The sequence below is a fragment of the Andrena cerasifolii genome, chromosome 1, assembly GCF_050908995.1.
Source record: "Andrena cerasifolii isolate SP2316 chromosome 1, iyAndCera1_principal, whole genome shotgun sequence".
In the NCBI taxonomy this organism is placed as follows: Eukaryota; Metazoa; Arthropoda; class Insecta; order Hymenoptera; family Andrenidae; genus Andrena; species Andrena cerasifolii.
The window spans coordinates 2,422,787-2,443,430 of NC_135118.1; the positions used below are offsets into that span (position 1 = coordinate 2,422,787).

At 38.6% G+C, this 20,644-nt stretch overlaps 1 protein-coding gene across 1 annotated transcript; it reads left to right on the top strand.

Moving 5' to 3' along the window:
• The first annotated feature begins 1,163 nt into the window (after positions 1-1,163).
• Positions 1,164-18,185, top strand: Ak1 (Adenylate kinase 1). The gene is made up of 5 exons (XM_076821015.1): positions 1,164-1,382; positions 6,929-7,210; positions 9,645-9,770; positions 17,436-17,621; positions 17,696-18,185. Exons 2-5 carry the CDS (start codon positions 7,025-7,027, stop codon positions 17,774-17,776), a joined length of 579 nt encoding a protein of 192 aa, XP_076677130.1. The 5' UTR covers positions 1,164-1,382; positions 6,929-7,024; the 3' UTR covers positions 17,777-18,185.
• Positions 18,186-20,644: the final 2,459 nt, after the last annotated feature.

Genomic DNA, 20,644 nt, shown 5'->3' on the forward strand with positions numbered 1-20,644 from the left:
TTGATCTCTGTTTTATAGATTTTAGGAGATTAATAAGGAGAATGCACTGAATAACTGTTGAATCCGATTCTCCGCTCTGTCGGTAAGATAGAGAATGACATTGAAATGGTAAAAAAAAAATTTTCGAGTCGCCAAAAATCCTTCTCGCAAACGTTATTTTTATGCAAAATGAAGCTATTTGCAAAATTTCAGCCCAATCGGGTTTGACCGGTTTTCGGAAGTATAGCCGGAATTAGCAAAGTTGATTTCACAATCTTTGCATTTGAACTTTTTTATTCTTTTTGAGAATTAAAGGGAATTAGCTTCTTTCATACATGAGTCATGTTTATGGGGGGGATTACGTTTTCTTAAATCAACTCAAATAGTACAATAATGCAACAATCGATATTACTGTTTCATCGTAGTTTCTGCCACCGAGCAACAGATGGCGCTGACTTGAACAAAAAGGGGAAATCTCGTCCATAGAGGTTGGAAGCTACGAGGTTTTGGAAGGTTTAGTGTTCTTTGGAGCGGTATGATTCGTGACCTGATTACGCGAATAGAACCCAGAATTTGACATTCAGCATGCCTCTGCAACCTGAAGCTGTATATATTTACGGACAACATATACATGCATACATACATTTAACGACACACAATCACCTCCCCGGGCACGGGGCAATAGCCTGAGCGCCGAATTTACTCTAGTCGTGTTACAGCTTTTCAGCGTTGTGCGCATTCTTCAACATACACATGCGGACGCGTAGCAGGTCTGAGAAATGTATATTCTGTGTTATTTTCACAGTAATCTTAATTTTAAGTGTGCCTCAACAAAATCGCGTGTTCGCACATGCTACGGGCCAAGGTAATCGTACTGTCGAGGTAAAGAGACAGTGAACGCTAAGCATAAGAGATCATCGTTATATAGCCTTCGAATATTGTTCTACTCGGCTCGACTCGATTCGTTCGAAAGATGAGTCACTCGATTCGGGAATCCATTGTTAGGTCGTTAACATGTTCTGCTTCAATTGGATGCTGTGATGCTGATATCCATGTCTGTTGATTTAAGACTTTAGAGACTGTTCTCGTTTTTATATTTACGTGTGCTGGCATTGGGTACGTAGGAAGTTCAAGGTGCCAAGAATTCGAATGTACTTATAGTGTATAGTTATACGTGACCGTGGTATGCGCACAGTTCGTACATACGTACGTGCACTGTTATAACCATCTTGCGTGCAAGATGCTGACCTTACATCTTTGCACATGCGTAAAATAACTCCCACCTGACGGCGACGAGCCAATGACAAATCGATATGTTCGAAATTTTAACACAAAAGCTGGCAGCTTTGACTACTCCTCTCAGCAGTTATTAGTGAAATCTCGAGTCCGTTGCGTCTCTACTAGTAAGTAAACGGTCACGTGCAATTTCATGCGAACTTACCGTGGATTTCGAGTTAATCCTGTCCAGTACTGCTTGCACTCCTGTTTAATTATTTAACGCACGTCTGTCGAGTTTACATAAATAATATCACAGTGGAAACGTCCTGCTTACTGTGATCCCAATCGCAGATTTAAGGATACATATTCTTCCGCACATTTCTCATTTTTTAGAATCGGTTGATGCTTGATTCTTCCAGTACGGAAATATTAGTGGAGATAGTGTAGTGAAAATTGTATGCTCGGGGTTGAATTAAAAGAGACTCCCTTAGTCCCGTTCAAACGTGAAATTATGTGTACAGATTGTATGAAAGTTAGCATAAAACTTCCATTTTGTTTGGCGCATAGAGTGTTACGTAAGATCGATTTTAAACCCGTTAACGGAATGCATTGTTTTTTGGAAATATTTTTGCAACGTTCTCGTAAGGATGAATATTTTATTTTGGGGGTAATAATCTGGAGCGTTTTATGTATTTAATGGAATAAAGATTGGGGTATTGCCTTGCTATGCTGATTACTAAAATATTTTAACGACTGCCTCTCGTCTGTTATATTTCCCTCGAGGACACAACAATTTTCAACTTCCTCGTTAGGTATGATACTTGTCACTGCGTATTACGGCACCTAATTATGCCGCTTCGAGATAGTAGTCGCGGAATTGTCGGTGATTCTTTTTTTTTTTTAGAAATAAGTAGCAAATACAGAATAATATTTTTTTTACCAGTTTTCATTTTCAATAGAATCAACCCTGAAAACTTGTCTGTTACGCATCCATCTGAGTATAAATTGGCAAATTGTAAAAATGAAACGAATCTTTTCGCAAAAATATAGTCGAAATTGTACGATCACTTTTTTTCGAACGAGGCTTTGTTCTTCAGAAAATTGCACTTGATTAGCCAACGAATTAGAATTGACTTTCTCGAAAAACAGCTATTCTATTTCACCCCCAGTGGTACTATATTTATTGTTACACTCTGCCAATTCTTGGTCAGGTGTATGCGTACCTATAAATATTCAAAGTCATTTGTGTTCTAACCGAAGCTCCGAATAATACAATGTTTTCCTGTATTTTCCATTTATATTTTCACGTATAATCTCACCCCTTCGAGTTGCACCACCCTGTATAAACAAATCACGTTACGTCGCATATTTCGAACGTTAAACAAACTTTTTGCTGCGCTATATAAGTTGTCGCTGCAAATTATGAGAAATAATAGGGTTGACTTATTGACGAGGAAAGAAATGACAATATAAACTTGTATAATGTATTGAATAAAAAGTCAATGTAAAGTTGTGTAAAAAAAGTTTGCTGGTTTATTTTTATTTGCGGATGAATATCTGTTCAGTGATACGATACGATTAGGATATAATTTTAGAAGCGGCAATTACTTGTGTCGGGTTGCAAAATTAAAGTTTTTAATGAATATTTGAAATATATAATAGGTAATGTAAACGTCAGGTGGTAAATTATTGCCGATGTCTATTTATAGCACTATCAATATAAATTTATCTAGCCACTGGGCTGCGTCTAATGCATCACGTTTCAGTATTTTAGTCTTAATGCGAAACATTCATGTATGAAAATTTGCCTTAAAGTTCAAGGGAAATACGAGAGCGAATACGAGAAGCAAAGTGTATCGATCGAGAGATAAATGGCAAGGTGAAATCCTTCGAGAGCAGCCAAAAGTCAAAGCAAAGACAAATTTTCTTTCGAAATTACCTTCATCAACTTTTTGCATTACAGTTTTACGTTAGGGCGTAAAACCCTTTAGCCCCTTTTTTACCCTTTTATGGGGTGAACATTTTAAAAATAAAATTTCTTTACAAACGTGAGATTCTACCTTGTTAATAAAACTTTCATAAGTTCGAATATGTCGACAACTCGAATAGGAGTAATAAATTCAAATTTTTCCAGCTGCATTTATACTGTATTAATAAATTGATTTTTTTTCAAACCACTCAAATTATTCAGATACCTAAAATTGTTCAAGATGTTTCCGTAATGGACCCGCTTCAAAATTGTGTCACTATACTAATACTCGATTATATGAATTGTACTGATCTGTCGGTTCGGCTAATACAGGGTCATCCGTTAAAACTGCAACCTACGCGCGCGCGAACAGGCGAAAATGGCAACTCCGCCTCACGGACGCATTCCACTACAACCTAGGGGTGTTCGATTCGCCTCAAAGAATCGATTCTTGAATCGATTCAAAATCGAATTATAAGAATCGATCCTTCTAAAAAATCTGAACCAAAGAATCGATTCTGGAAGAATCGAGATGAAAAGAATCGTCATAAAACTTTTTTTTCCAAAATTAGTACATATACATGGAAGTCGGATTTGAATAATTTTGAAAGAATCAATATAAAAAATACTTTCACAAGGAACAATTTGGGATAGTTTTTGAAGGGCGTTGTATTGAATAGAAGAAATATTTTGCTATTCATTTTAAATGTTTTATTCATCATGTAATTGCCATTCTTTCATTGATAAGGAATTTAAAAAAAATAATTGCTGTAAATGTTCAGGTGATAAACTATTTCTGTGATCAGTTAAAATATTTCCGGCTTTGGAAAATAGACAAGGAAGAAAGAAGGAAGAATGGTAAAGGAAGATCCAGAACTGTCCAGCATCATCCAGAACATAAGAATCGTTTATAAATTTGGCGCGAATCCTGTATAAATTTGGCGGGAAACGTATAAGACCAGGAAAACTTACGCAAAAAGCAGTTTGATTGGTCCTTTCACTAGTGGAAATTAATTCCCCCAGACGGCAAAAAATCGATTGTCGATTCTTACATCAAAGAATCGATTCTGGGGAAAATCGGATACCAAATAATCGATTCAAAAGATCGATCTTTTACCAAAAAAAATCGATTTTCTGAAGAATCGAATCGGAATCGAATACCCCTACTACAACTATTCACCGGCCCGGCATTGGGAGGGTTGCCAGCGACCGCTGGACAGCAGTGATGCCCGAGCTTCGAAAATTTTAGGATGGTCCCTTTCGCAAATAGCTATTTGAAATTTCCCGGTCCGGGTTGAAGAATTTGGGGCCTTTTTCGTATAACTTTTGAACTATAAAAGATATCGAAATGCAATTTGCGCCGAAAAATGAGGAAAAATTATTCCCTCTTAATGATGGATAATTTAAAATATTTTACGTTTACTTAATTTTTCTTTTATCAATTTTTTAACCATAATTGTTGCGATAAGCTTTTGCAAACTGTTTATTTGATACTGTATTTAATGCTGTTTTCAAAATTCGCGGTGTTGATAACAAATTAAGAAATTAAATTTTTATTAAATTATGTGTTAGTTCTGCAGACCTCAGAATCTATTGTTCTTGTTTTTTTTATTATAATTTTATCCTTAATGGAGTGCATGCATAGATCGGACGTAACGGGTAACTAATAGGAGGTGTCTTTGATTGTAGTGTTTTAATTATTTTCTAGAATTTTTGTGTCTGAATGTTTTAGCTACTCAACGCCACGACTATACCGGCTCCCGTTAATGTCATTTTTTGGAACTATGCGCCATTATTGAGGCTTTTACACGCAGGTGGCGAAAAATCTCTCCGTGCAGGGGTATAGCGTCGCGGTCAACCCTGTCGTAGCTAAAATTTTTTAAATTAAGACGGGTATGAAACCAGTCAACATTGTTTTCAAACCTCATTACAGTGAGGCGGTGTTGCCATTTCGTCTGTTCGCGCCCGCGTAGGTTTCAATTTTAACGGATGACCCTGTATTTCTCAAGCATGGGCGTCCGGAGGGGAGGTAGGATGTCCCTTATAGTGACTTTTTTTTTAAATTTAAGAATTCAGTCTGAGACGCCCCTTGATTTGTTTCCCTTTGGTGGGGTAAATATGTGTGCAAAATTTCGACTCGATCAAACAACTCTAAACCCTGTCTCAAGAGGCTCAAAGTTTCGAACGAAATTGCGTTCTTGCAAACAGCTGTTTTTTAATAGGCAACCCGATAACTTAATGATACTTAAGGCTGTATCAATAATACGTTATCGTTAATATATCGTTAATAGCTGGAAGAACGAAGGTGGTACAAGTTTTTCATTTCTCCAGTCTTTGGACTATGGCGGTAAAATATTTATGCATTCCAGCAACCTCTGTTCCAAGTGAACGATTATTTTCTAAAGGTGGACAAAAAGAAATAAAAAAAAGTTCACAGTATATCGTAACTTTAAGCTTCTTGAGGCAGGGTTCAGATTGATCCGATTGTTCCGAAATTTTGCATACTTAGCATACGAAGAGGAATAAAATTAGCGGGCGTCCCAACATTGTATCGCACCTTCAATTCTAAGGGACACCCTAGGGGACGGGGGCAAAGGGGCTCTGGCTTTTGAGTAAAAATCGCTTATTTTTGAAAACTGATCTTTATTAAGTTTATACTGACAAAGTGAATATTTTACAATTTCTGTTTTACATTTTTAATGAAATTGGCACTACAAAATGGGTTCAAAAAAGCAAGAGGGGTACCACTCCACTTGCACCGCGTGTTTCACGATCCGATTCATCCACGATGTAAATTTCTTCGATGTCATCGCCAGGGTTGTTTTTTCATTACTATATTTTTCTTTACCGTCACCCCAAAGTTGCCCTCCTGAAAAAAGTCTCCGGATCTTGTTCTCAAGCCCCTACATTCAAGACAACTTTAAAACCATGGACCTAAGAATTAACGGAGCACAAAGCTGCGGGGCCTAAGCTCGTGTCAGTAACAGGGGTGCATGATACTGCGCATGCGGTGGTGGACGATCGGTGATTGGTTACTGAAAGTGACATATTATTGATAAGAGGCATTGCCTCTTTTAAATTTTTGTATGGTTAAGTTTGCCGTTGAGTTTGAAACGTTAATACGCAATTGCGACATTATATTTTGGTCACTTAAGACTTGGTAAAACTTATGCCACTCGTCCATTCAGGGGCTCATATGTAAGTACTTTAATACACCCTATATAAGTATTCCGTTTCAAATAAAGCGCGACGCATGCGTACTACTCCGCCAATCACAAGCTCTCCACCACGACTCCTCTCCTCCCGATCGACTGGCTCGACCCCCCTCGTCCACGTTGAGACTTTGTGCTCCGTCCATTTAATTCTTAGGCCCATATTTAAAACGCAAGCCTCCAATTTTTCACTTTGAAAGTGAACAGCAAAAGCAACTGAATTCTGTGCAAACCACAAGAAATCAACGAGCAGAATTTAGCAAGAACCAAACACTATCTACGAATACGTGATTCGCGTAGCACTTCACGTTTCATTTATGACGAAGCATGTTTGGCGATTGTAGTGCCAATTTATATAAAAAGAGTAACGTTGCTTGACATCAATATAATGTAGGAGAAAGTAACGACTAGAACGTGTAATGACACATTGGCAATCCTAACTTCTTTGGCCTTTTTTCTGCATTCTCTTACTTATAATGACATAATCACGACAACATCAACGAACCTATAAAATTGAAGTAACTCCTGGGAATAAATGCGTTCACGGTAGGACGAAGAGCAAGGGGCATTAAACACTCACTGTAAGATACGGTCGAAGGGGGAGGTTGCCTTAAATCCAGCGGAACAGTCAGGGAGCTTTGGGAATATGAAGACGATTTGGGTCGTCGGTGGGCCAGGATCCGGCAAAGGGACGCAATGCGAGCGAATCATCGAGAAATACGGATTTTTTCACATAAGCAGCGGTGATCTCTTACGGGAGGAGGTTGCCAGCGGCAGTCCAAGAGGAGCCTCCCTTCAAGAGTTAATGTCCAAAGGGTTATTTGTCTCGACGGTAAATGATGATCTTTAAGCCGGGAATCCACTGGGAAGCTGAGCTAAGCTAAGCTAAGCTAAGCTGAGCTAAGCTAAGCTAAGCTAAACTAAGCTGAGCTAAGCTAAGCTGAGCTGAGCTGAGCTAAGCTGAGCTGAGCTGAGCTGAGCTGAGCTGAGCTGAGCTGAGCTGAGCTGAGCTGAGCTGAGCTGAGCTGAGCTGAGCTGAGCTGAGCTAACCTAAGCTAAGCTAAGCTAAGCTAAGCTGAGCTAAGCTAAGCTAAGCTAAGCTAAGCTAAGCTGAGCTAAGCTAAGCTAAACTAAGCTGAGCTAAGCTAAGCTAAGCTAAGCTAAGGTAAACTAAGCTGAGCTGAGCTGAGCTGAGCTGAGCTGAGCTGAGCTGAGCTGAGCTGAGCTGAGCTGAGCTGAGCTGAGCTGAGCTGAGCTGAGCTGAGCTGAGCTGAGCTGAGCTGAGCTGAGCTGAGCTGAGCTGAGCTAACCTAAGCTAAGCTGAGCTAAGCTAAGCTAAGCTAAGCTAAGCTAAGCTAAGCTGAGCTGAGCTAAGCTAAGCTATGCGATGCTACGTTTTAGCATAGCTTTTGGTGGAAACGGTTCCATAAGAATGTATTGAAGCTAATTTTTTTAAAACGTAGCATGGCATAGCATAGCATAGCATAGCATAGCATAGCATAGCATAGCATAGCATAGCATAGCATAGCATAGCATAGCATAGCACAGCATAGCATAGCATAGCATAGCATAGCATAGCATAGCATAGCATCGCATCGCATCGCATCGCATCGCATAGCATAGCTTAGCTTCCCGGTGGATTCCCGGCTTTAATGACCAACGGTTGTTACATGTTTTCTCTGTGGATACGAAAAATGGTACCTACTCTTTTTTTATTTTTTCTTTCAATTTAAAAAAGAATGTGAACTTTTTCTCTGGAAAACCTTTTTTGGGGGTTGAAATTTATATTCATGGAAAGTACTTGATGTACAGAGTGTAATGATACCAATTTGGAGTTGAGGAATGTTATCGTTGAAAAGTTATGAGGCGAAAAGGGTTGTGAAATGTTGATAGTTACGGTGATTGTCTAACAACAAAGTATTTAGCTGAAAATGGGTTCTATAGATTTCACAACTGGTTCGACGATACAACGCATTCCACTTTTCAACTTGTTCTGACAAGGGAAGATCCCGAACCCGGAAATTAAAAAAATTCTGAACCTTTGTGAATATGTGGGGAATTTCCTCCTGATTACGACGCAATTTTTGTTTGCTGCCCAAATTCACTCTACCCATACAGCACTCTCTCGTTGCAGCAAAGTTACAGAATGGTTGCAGTGCAAGATTGCAATGTTGCACGCAACGTTGCCGCAAGGGTGCAGTAATAATTCTATGTCCGCCCCGTGCAATGTTGCGCGGCAACGTCGCAGCAACGTTACATCCACATTGCGCTGCAACCATGCAACACTGCAAGGTTACTGCAACCATCCTGCAACGTTGCCGCCACGAAGTGTGCTGCATGGGTAATGGGGTGTAATTGACCCCTGAAAATTCGGTTATTTCCCGATTTTGTGTTATAACTCGTGAACTGTAAAATATTTTTTTTTATCAAATGATAGCTCTAATTAAAAGAAGTAAGTTTTGTCTTGAAATTTTTTTTTCTATCTTTTACAGTTCGCGAGGTATAACACAAAATCGGAAAGTAACCAATGAAAATTCAGGGGTTAATTTCACCCCGTTCGAGTGAATTTGGGCAGCAAAGAAAAATCGCGTTGTAATCAGGAAGAAATCCCCTATATGTTCAGAAAGTTTCAGAATTTTTTGAATTTTCGGGTTCGGGATCCTTCCCTTGTGAGTATAGTTGGTAAAAATTTCGGAGTTTTTTTAACATAATAACTTTGCAACGAATAAATTCCTAAACCTAATATTTTTGCATGCTATTTGATACGTGCTTTTAGCCAATATTAATTTGCGGTGAAAAATACGGGTTTCCCAGAGCAAAAGTTTACCCAAAAAAGAAAATATGAAATCTGATTTAAGTCCGAAAGTTTAATAACAATCTACATACCGATAAATTAAAAGCGAATCTTTTGACGAGTCTGTGGTAACTTATAACAAAATTTTCGATTTTCAATGAAGAAAAACTGACTTTCCACACTTTTTTTTAGCAACAGTTGTCTAAATTTTTATTGAGTTTATCACAAATGCTAAACAAAAAAAAATTAAAAGAAAACTCTATATATATAACTGTAACTATTACTGTCGATAAGAAAAGAATCGTTGAATATAACGCGAAGGAAAAATGAAAAAAAAAAATTCTGTGCTGGTTTGAAGAATTAAAGAAATAAGATAGTGTTGAGTTGCATAAGAGGTATGACGATAGAGATTCTCGTGATATGCGAACGAATCTCGCTGTTCTTAGTGTGAAGATCATATGGTTTCCGGTAGGACATTGTGCTGGACCTTATAAGGGAACGAATGAACAAAGCCAAAGAGGAAGGATCCACGAAAACTGGCTTCCTCATCGACGGATACCCCCGTGAATTAGACCAGGGCATTCTCTTCGAGAAGAACGTAAGCTCCACCGCGATGGTCATCAAGAGTATCATTACCATAAATTAGATTGAGTAATAAGCTCGTTCATTCATTGAGGATTCATACGCTCCCAGGATGATTAATATCTTGAAACGTTGCTTGATTCATTTCACGCGTTGACTTTCGAAGCACAGTTTATTTCTACTTTTATGCCACGTCCAAATGAATTCTGCACTTAAATTCAGACACTTTTGTCTAAAACATTTTTCGACAAATAATTTGGGACTAATTAAAGGAAAATTATTTCTGTCAATGAATTTTGAAGAGGCGTTTCAAAATTTAACAAAAATAAAAAATATGTGTCTAATATTTTATAAGGCTCTACAAACTTACGCCGGTTTGAATGAAAAGGAAAATTTGCTTCTGTGATGTACCCCTGTGAACTTGTTTTTGATACTGACGATGAGATTTTGTGCAATGTTATGTATGGATTTTTATGAAATTTCGTAGGTAGGGAGAGACAAATTATGTGACCTATGTTTGACCAATTGCACAGAAACTTAATGAGATATTTAGTAATAAATATCGTGTCTCGTCCGCTATTGTAGCAAGTCGTTGTAAGGACAATGTTAAGTCGCAGAGGGGATTAGCGACCTACGAGCCTGCAGCGTATGCTATACACCGTTGGAAAGATCTCGCCAAGACGAATCGATTGATACGATTTTTAACTTCGAAATCAAATGGGATCAGCTCGAAAAGTTGCCTCAAAGTTCGAGATTTTGCGGTTTTGAAGAAAAGAAACCGGTAGTAAAATCCCATCCGGCCCGACGGACCCCGAGTAGGCCCCTGAGGAAAAACCGAGGGATGCAAGTAGCGATTGCATAATTACCGACTTTTTCCATTACCGGTAATTCGGTAAAATTTTTAATCAAAACCGGTTTACCGATAATTTACCGGTGTTTTTTAAGGTATTGAAAATATAAGAGTAAACATTACAAAAAAACTGTTTTTGAACTCTAATCGAGCATTATAAAAAATATATGGAAATAAAACTATTCTGAACATAAAATATAAAATGATATAACACAAAATAGATATATTTGTATAACTATTGGCAATATTTATTAATATGGATCGTCACCACGAAAACAATGAAAAGAATCTTAACTTACATACATAATTAAATAGTTTTTATTTAACAATTCTTTTTATCAAATAAGCACGCAAAAACATACCTAATTCGTCTAAACTTTGGTCTCCTGATCGCTACCTAATTTTTGTACAAAATAATCCAGCCACGGATAAAGCGCTCTCAGATTCTACACTTGTTGGCCGGGTAAGCATTAAGAAATCGTATGCCATTTATAGCATATATTTTCTCCTTACTTTTTCTTCTTGAAAATACGTCCATTTTTTCATGACTGATTCAAATTCTTAGTTTTCTTTTGGATCAGAGTTGGTTCTTCATGAGATACTTCGGTTTTCGTCTTTATTAGTAATTGAAGTGTTTTTTTACTGATAACGTAGTAGATGCCGATGGAATTAATGAACGCATATATGCGCTATATTGCTATATGTAATTTATCGAATTACCGGTCAAAATTTGACGAATTACCGGTAAAAATTTTAGGGTATTTTTCACGATTTACCGGGAAATCGGTTTAACGGTATTGCAATCCCTAGATGCAAGCGACACTCCAGCAGGTTGGGGCGGCAAATGTGCCCCACGACCTACATTTCAGGGCCCTATGGGCCACTAATCCATTGGCGATTTCGTACTGGGCATCATAGGAAAGGGCCGTAGTGCAAACGCAGGCCCAACACGGCCTTGAAATTAAGGTCATGAGGCACATTTGCCGCCCAGCAAATCGGTTTTTCCTCAGGGGCCTACCCGGGGTCCGTCGGGCCGGATGGGATTTTACTACGGGTTTCTTTTGTTCAAAACCGCAAAATCTCGGACTTTGAGGGCATTTTTCGAGGTGATCCCATCTGGTTTCTAAGTTAAAAATCGTATCAATCGATTCGTCTTGGCGAAATCTTTCCAACGGTGTATAGCATACGCTGTAGTCTCGTAGGTCTGTAGGAAACAAGGTTTCACAAGGTTTAAGCATACTCAATAATGTTTATTAATATAAGTAAAATCAGTGTAAGTCCCACCAAATACTCTTTATACACACACAACGTCTATAGCCTCGCAAACTCTACACAACCGTCTACAACTCTCCACGCTATGTCCGCTTTCTCTGCACCCTCAACGCACTCTCCTTTCGCCGTCACCAACGCCTCGACAACCCGCCACGCTTTCTCCCTCGCTCTCAGTCTCTCCCCCACGTTCGTTGCCAAGTCAAACCTCTTCCAATGACATCAAACGATCGTTTGTTCTCGCGCGACCCAAACCGACAAACCGGCAACCCTGCCCATGGCCGGCTCTGTGTCAACCCATAGACACAGGGTCAACGTTTTATCCTGCAACACGCGCTTGCGCGAACAGGTAAAATGGCAACAGCGCCTCACGGATGCATTCCACTACAACCCTGCACCGGCCCAGCGGAGAGTTGCCAGCGACCGCTGGACAGCAGTGATGTCCGGGCTTCGAGAATTTTGGGGTGGTCTCTTTCAAATTAACGTCGCAAAGAGCTATTCAGAATTTCCCGGCCCGGGTTGAAAAATTTGGGGCCTTTTTTGTATAACTTTTGAGCTATAAATAATTTAAAATATTTTACACTTACTTAATTTTTTTCTATCAATTTTTTAATCATAAGTGTTGTAAAAAACTTTTGCAAACTGTTTATTTGATACTGTATTTTAATGCTGTTTTTAAAATTCGTGGTGTTGGTAAACAGTAGGCTAGTTGTTTGGGTATTATTACTTTCAGAAATTGAGAAATTAAATTTTTATTCAATTATGTGTTAGTTCTGCAGATCTCAGAATCTATTGTTCTGGTTTTCTTTTTTATGATTGTATCCTTAATGCAGTGTATACCTAGATCAGACGTAATGGGACGTGTCTTTGATTGTAGCGGTGTTTGAATTTTTTTCTAGAATTTTTGTGTCTGAATGTTTTAGCTACTCAACGCCACGCCTATACCGGCTTCCGTTAATTTAATTTTTTGGAACTATGCGCCATTATTGTGGCCTTTACACGCAGGTGGCAAAAAATCTCTCCGTACAAGGGTGTAGCGCCGCGGTCAACCCTGTCGTAGCTAAAATTTTTTAAATTGAGACGGGTACGAGATCAGTCGACATTATTTTCAAACCTCATTACAGTAAACTGGGGTGCGAGTAGTAAACCGATCATAAAAGCGGAGCGCGCGGCTCGATTACCTGGGGCCGGAAATTCCCAATAGCTCTTTGCGACGTTAATTTGTAAGAGACAATCCTAAATTTTTCGCAGGTCAGGCATCACTGCTGTCCAGGCCTGTGATGCCAGATCGGGGACGGGTTCCCTCGAGAATTTCCCCCACCTCGCGCACACTACGCCGGAGCTGCGTATCCGTGAGTTGGACTCCGAAGCGCCGAGCTCACGGACACGCTGCTCCGGCGTAGTATGCGCGAGGTGGGGGAAATTCTCGAGGGAACCCGTCCCCGATCTGGCATCACAGGCCCAGGCAGCTAGCAGCTCTCCGCTGGGCCGGTGCATGGTTGCAGTGGAATGCGTCCGTGAGGCGCTGTTGCCATTTTACAAGTTCGCGCGAGCGCGGGTTGCAGGATACAACGCTGACCCTGTATATAGACGGCGCAGAAGCTGGGACTATCGGCGAGGGGAACGGTAGGCTTGGAGGGGAAAAGGCAGAGGTCAGATACAGGCAGGTCGGGTTAACTTCGGAAGCATTCGGCATGCGTTACCCGATTTGCCTGTATCGCTCCCCTTACCGCGAATCTTACACCCCCCTCAGCTTACGTTCTGTCTATATATGTCTATGGTGTCAACGTCGTCGTTCCGGTCGCTCGGCGTACCCGGAACTCTAGCGTCCCTACAGGTCACTAATCCCCTCTGTGACTTAACATTGTCCTTTACTCTTCTTTCAAGTGAAGTACACACTGGCTCGACTTTACAGGACTGATATATCGATTTTCTCGAAAACAAAGTCTTGTTCGAAAATAAGTTATTCGACAATTTTTGCATGAGGATTCATTTCGCGTATAATTGCATTATATTTATTAGCGCCATATTTTGTTGATTTTTATTCAGCTGCGCGCGTGGTTAATGAACATTCAATACTTTTTTTGAAAACGATGTCACAATTCCACAAATTAAGGGTAAGGGGAAAACGGGGAATGTCCATTTTTCGTGATTTTGCGATTTATAGCATACTAGCTTTACTACTCGGCTTCGCCCGAAATGTAGACTCTGATTTTATAAAAAGAATTTTTTTGTGTGGAAATGGTCACATTCCTTTGGATTAGTCAGGTATAATCAGCTGAGGCACATTTCGTGATTCCAGAGCTTATCGTTCGAATGTTTTTAGGCGACAGTCAAACACACAAACATATACAGTGGTCCCCGGATTATTGACATGCTTTTTCCCCGGATCATTGGGAAAGACCCACCCCACAGTTTTGCTTCCTCGGTGCGAGCGAGGGGTAAAATACCCAGTAGAGAAAAATAAAATGTTCATGTTTTTGATAAATGTTGATGAAAGTATTACTAATGGATTTTTTAGGATTTCCCAATGAAAATGAGTTCAAATATCGAGAGATTCGGTCCATTTTTAGTGAACGTCACTACGTTGACTAAATGTAATTCATACACTGAAAAGTGTCTCCTTTTTAAAATTATTACACACTATGTAATAATGCAGAAGAGAATTTAAATGGAGAATATCAACGACTTCACCAAATTGTAAAGTGTTCGCTGAAGATTGCTTAAATGCAGCCTCATTTTCGTCGACATAAACTCACCAATCCATCGGTAATACTCCCAGCAAAGTGTAATCAGTAATATGAAAAGGTCAATGTTAAAAATAGGTTAATTTTGGCATTGACGACCAAAGAATAATTCTTTCACAGATCGATTCTATACCTTCCAAGGAACAAAAGATGTATTGGCCACTTTTCCGAGAAGTGACGGGAAAGTTGTGAAAAATGAGGCCAAAGTGAATAATCACTTAAAAAATCATAACAAGGATTATTTATATCAATTATAACGAATTAGTATTCTGTATAATCATCAAAGTGGTGATAAATAATGCTTTATCGATATTATAAGCATCGAAAACTAGAAATTCTTCTAGTAATAGAACGTAAATAAGGATAAGTAACAAGTGTTAAACTAACAAGGAGAGTATTTTAGGTGTCCGCTTCCGATCATTTTGATTTTTGGATATGTTGTAGAGGACCGAAAAATAAGAAATCCGTGTTTTTTTATTTTTCCCCGTTTTCATATTTGGGGGGTGAAAACTGCATTCAAAGTTAGGGTTGAAAAATCTTTTTTGTGGAATATCTCGAGAACTATTAGAGATAGGGGAATAGTGTCAATGGACAAATTTTGTGTCTTTGAATGCGAAATATGACTGACTCACCAGATTTTCAAAAATCCACAAAAATGATTTTTCAACCCTAACTTTGAACGCAGTTTTCACCCGCCAAATAGGAAAACGGGGAAAAATAAAAAAACACGTATTTCTTATTTTTCGGTCCTCTATAACACATCCAAAAATCAAAATGATCGGAGGCGGACACCTAAAATACTCTCCTTGTTAGTTTAACACTTATTACATATCCTTATTTACGTTCTATTACAAGAAGAATTTCTTGTTTTCGATGTTTATAATATCGATAAAGCATTATTTATCACCACTTTGATGGTTATACAGAATACTAATTCGTTATAATTGATATAAATAATCCTTGTTATGATTTTTTAAGCGATTATTTTGCCAGTAGATCATGCTCCGAAGAGAATCAAACCGAAAAATTCGCGCCCTGGTCTCAGTCATATTCTTGCAATTTGGCCTCATTTTTCACAACTTTCCCGTCACTTCTCGGAAAAGTGGCCAATACATTTTTTGTTCCTTGGAAGGTATAGAATCGATCTGAGAAAGAATTATTCTTTGGTCGTCAATGCCAAAATTAACCTATTTTTAACATTGTCCTTTTCATATTCAATACTGAATCTCAATTCGCCGTCGGCCGAGGGTCTCCCGCTGGTGCGCTATTTCACTCACTTTCGGTTTACGTCTTTTAGTCTCCTTGTCAGACGGTTCAAGCGAGGGTCCAGACAAGGGTCAGTTTATTAGGCGCAAACTATAGGGCCTCTACGAGCTATAGTGACTTAGGTGTGAGGCCTCTCAGCGGGGTCTTAACCGATATCCTGCTGGGTATGGTGGCCTCCTACTACCTCTTGCAGGACTGTGCTTAGGGATGACCAGGACAAAACCGGGGCCCTAAAGATTAAGTAATATAATTTCGATTTTAATAAATTAAGAAAGAAATTGAAGAAATCGATTATCAATATTAAAATACAGCAATTAAGCTTTGCTACAGGCATTTAAAATTTGTCTCGTTGTCAGCACATATTAAATAAAAATCCATTGTAGTAAGGTATATGTACTGCATTAGAACAGTTGTAATATAAATTATTTTATATTAACAACTTATTTTAAATTGAAATCACTGCATGCTTCAGGTAATTTTGGAGATTTTACCCTTTAGGACCCCGGTTTTGTCCTGGTCTTCCCTAAACACAGTCCTGCAAGAGGTAGTAGTGGGGGCACGTTTAGCGGCCCGTACCCAGCAGGGTATCGGTTAAGACCCCGCTGGGTACCTCACACCTAAGTCACTATAGCTCGTAGAGGCACTATACCTCCCCTGCCCCAGTTTATGGAGAATTCCCCGGTCCCAAATCTTTCTCGATAATCCGGGGACCACTGTAGAAGCTTTCAGCTTTATATATTAAGATTTTGTTGGTGGCAGCTGGGACTACAGAGCTGTCGATGTCACAATCAAATGAGTGGCTTTCCTTGTTTTGATAATAATAGAAGTGGAAAATTCTTATTTCGTTTCAGTATGCTGCCCAATTGAAACCTGAAAAAATATTAAAATAATGTAAAATAATTATTATTCTATTGATTATTTTTTTCTGATGCCTAATTAGGGTGTAAGTTTCATGTTACGAAGAATGCAGATAAATTCATTAAACCTTGTTTCTTTACTCCTCAACTAAAGTATTAAAACATAATGTCCTCTATAAAACAGTTTTGTGACATTCCCTGTTTTTCCCCTTACTCTTCAAGTGTAACTTTACATTTTCGACTTATTTTTTTCATAAACTGTATAAACGAAAAATGGCAGAATAAAAGAACCTTATTTGCATAAACATGGTACAATGAATGGAACGATCTAATTCCTCAACCTAATATTAAAGTTACAAAGTAATTCCCAAAAACTGTACATTCGATCTTTCTCGTAAAGATTTATCTGAATTACAAAAATTTTCTGTAAAATCAGGAAATTTCTTACAACAAAACAGAAACCGTGCATGCTTTCTTCGAAAGTGTAAAAATGAAAGTACAAATTTTAAACCTCGACGTTGCAGTTTGCAAAATTTTGTATAAACTAATTTCTGGCAGAGAAGGTAATACAGAATTAGTAGGCGACTGTAAAACCTTAAAAGTAGCGATGGCTATAACCGCGAGAGGGTTTTGGAATTACTAGTGCGAACGATAGGGAAATGCAAAATTTTAAAGTGCACGATTGATTCTAGGTTTGCCCCGTCGACTTAATCATCTTCTTCGAGGTCTCGAATGAAACGCTGAAGAAGAGGCTGCTAGGTCGCGCGGCTGTGTCGCAAAGGGCCGACGATAATGAGGAAACGATCAACAAAAGGATTGAGATATTTAACGTGAAGAACGGGGAGATCATTGAACATTACAAAGACAAAGTTGCCAAGGTAGGTGCTTAAAAGTCAGAAACTATCGTTAAAATTAGCCTCAGACAGTCAGGTGAACTGCAAACCATTTTTAGATCAACGCTGAAGCTTCCGTGGACGAAATATTTGCCGAGGTGACGAAGGTGCTGGAACCCTTGCTACCTTGCGCTTGTTAGCCTTAGAACGAATCCCCCGAAGCCTTCATCAAGGACCCGCAATACTCTGAAATACAATGCTGTGATTTCCTAATCGAAGATCAACATCTGTGTACCAGTTTCCTTAACTTTCCACAAAATCAGAGAATTGTAACTTGTCAGTTTCTAGGAAAATTGCTCGGCTCTTGTAACGCGTGAACTGGCGTTAATTGGTGAAAAGATCGCGGCGACAGTGTCCGTGTATTATAAATCTGAAGTACCTGCTCTTACTATAGTACTATAGTACCTAATACCAAAAGAGGTTTACTCATAAAGCAATTCTACGTATCGATACGTCGTAACAGTACCCGTGAATAATGATTACTGTTAGAACGTTCGTGAACTTAACGAATGTTTTCAATGATTATTAAAAGTCTATATATTTTATGAATATGCGCAGCTTCTTAAAAAATATACCTTCCCTCTGACCTTATGTAAAGATTCACCTTTTCCAGTTTAAAATATGTTATTAATAATTATTTTACATGGGTAAACACCCTTTGATAACACAGTTCGACAAGATTTCACTGTTTTCGGACTTGTAACATTCGATAGCCGTTTCTTATAGGTTTTCGCACGCCGAAAACGAATCCGCAAACCGTTCGTCGCCAGCGTCCTCAGTTTTTGAGGAATTTGATTTTGCAAAAAAAAATGCAAATTTTCAACTTTGAGCATCATTTCTGTCGAAAGAGTAATAGTTATTCGGTTGCTTGTTCCGTCAAATTATTCTATGAACCCTACTGAATACAACGATATAAGTTGTTAGTGCATTAAGAACATTTAAATATGTTTAAACAGTGGTCAAAGGGAAAAGAAGAACATCCGACATGCACCCATTTTTGCAGATGTCTTTCAATTTATTTCCAAAACTACGGGTCTAGGAGAAAATCTGACTACTCCATGCGATGCAGCAGACATTTTTCCTTCGGAAAGCATCAACAGAAATGGTAAGTCACGTTTTGTTTTCAATTCAGAAGCGAAATAGTTTGGCAAAACGTGCGCCGTCGACAGTGGTAGTAATCGGCGGTGCGCGATCCACTGTCGCTTAAGGGGAGGTTCTGGTCTAGAGCCCAACAAAATAGGTGATATTTAGGAATTAATTAAAGGGAAACTACTATATAAAATTTAATGGGACTTGTTGCATTGTATTAAGGATGTCTTAGATTATAGAAATATATTTTTTGTTTTATAATTAATCATTGCAGACAGCCTTGGGGAGTCGTTAAAGGCAAGGCGTCAAAAAATTGATCCAAATCGGTGGGACCTCTATCTCCAAAAGTTATTATCCGATTCGACTGAAACCTTGTTTATTTTGAAGATTATTCTTTTGGCTAGGGGGGAGGGTCTAAAAATTACAAAAATTACATTTTTTTTTAGAAAATAACGACACTTCAAGTTTGAAATCACTTTTCCCTGTATTTTTCGTCCTTTCATCGCCTTTGAAAATTATAAATTTTCAACTTTTTGTAATTTTGTTAGTCCCCTCCCCCTAGCCAAAAGAATAATCTTGAAAATAAAAAAAGTTTCAGTCGAATCGGATAATAACTTTTGAAGATACAGGTCCCACCGTTTTGCGAACACTGTTTCAAGAAAAACGCATTTGAAGTTTTACGTGAGCGCCGGAGTGGACGGTTGTGACCCATGCATTTGCCGCGACTCAAATGCCTATAACGTCGGGAATTTTACGAATTTCAACAAATCCTTTTAAACACGTATTCCTGAAAGATTGAACATTCGAAAAATGAAATGAAAAAAAAATCGACATTTAGACCAGAACCTCCCCTTAAAGATAGGATCTCCTACCCGCGATTGGTCGCTGCGATTGGTCGCAGCGATTTGACCCAGCGACTGGCCCAGGCTGAATCTACTTGTCTGCGACCAGGGGTGTGCGGGTAGCCGACTTTTCGGGCTCGGGACGGGCCGGAAACTTACGAAAGTATCGCGACCCCGCCCGACCCCACTAAAAATTTTCCGACCCGTCTCGAGGGCCAGGGACCCGAGCCTCGGGACGATCTGCACATTCCTACCTGCGCCCAAGTACATTGCCACAGTGGGGCAGAATCCCAAGAAACAAGGAAACGAGTTAGAATTCAAAAGTTGGGGGAGGATTATGTATTTTTATATATTTATGATATTTGATACAACGCAGTGGAGTTAGAAATGCAAAGTACAGAATGGGCGAGGCTCAACGTCGCTGTTATTCATGCCTGACCCGAATATTTCTTGTACATTACTAATCTCCATAAAAAACTTGAGAAAAGTAAAAAAATTACGCCCAGTACACGAAATCAAATAAATCACAAAAAATAGAAGATAATAATAATTATAAAATAAAAAAAGATGTGAAATCAAAATGAGCTGCACGTACATAAAGGTCTGGGTTAAATATTTTAATACGATTAAACATTTTATTGAAAATACTTGGCGCTGCGAAACAGAAAAAATGTTAATTGTTCTCCTTTTAATAATTTACAATAACTCCCTTACAATCTAAAATACATAAACATATACATATACATATTAGAAACGCAGTCAGATTTATTCTACATATATTTAATTCTAATTTCATACGTAGCATATGCGCACGCACACACAAGAAAGAAAGAAAGAAAAAGATTAATTAATGCAATTTATACATATTTATTCAGTTTAGCGGCACCAATTCGGGACGCAGCGCCAAGTAATTTGAATAAAAATTTGATTTCACATCTTTTTTTATTATATAATTATTATTATCTTCTATTTTTTGTGATTTATTTGCTTTCGTGTACTTGGCGTAATTTTTTTACTTTTCTGAAATTTTTTATGGAGATCTCACTTGTTTTTACAAAGATAATTTACATAGAGAAT

Excerpts from the sequence above, each read along its gene's own strand:
- Ak1 (XM_076821015.1), top strand. The coding sequence starts at position 7,025 with ATGAAGACGATTTGGGTCGTCGGTGGGCCAGGATCCGGCAAAGGGACG. Across the intron at positions 7,211-9,644 it reads AAGGGTTATTTGTCTCGACG|GACATTGTGCTGGACCTTAT; the intron begins GTAAATGATGAT and ends GGTTTCCGGTAG. Across the intron at positions 17,622-17,695 it reads ACAAAGACAAAGTTGCCAAG|ATCAACGCTGAAGCTTCCGT; the intron begins GTAGGTGCTTAA and ends AACCATTTTTAG.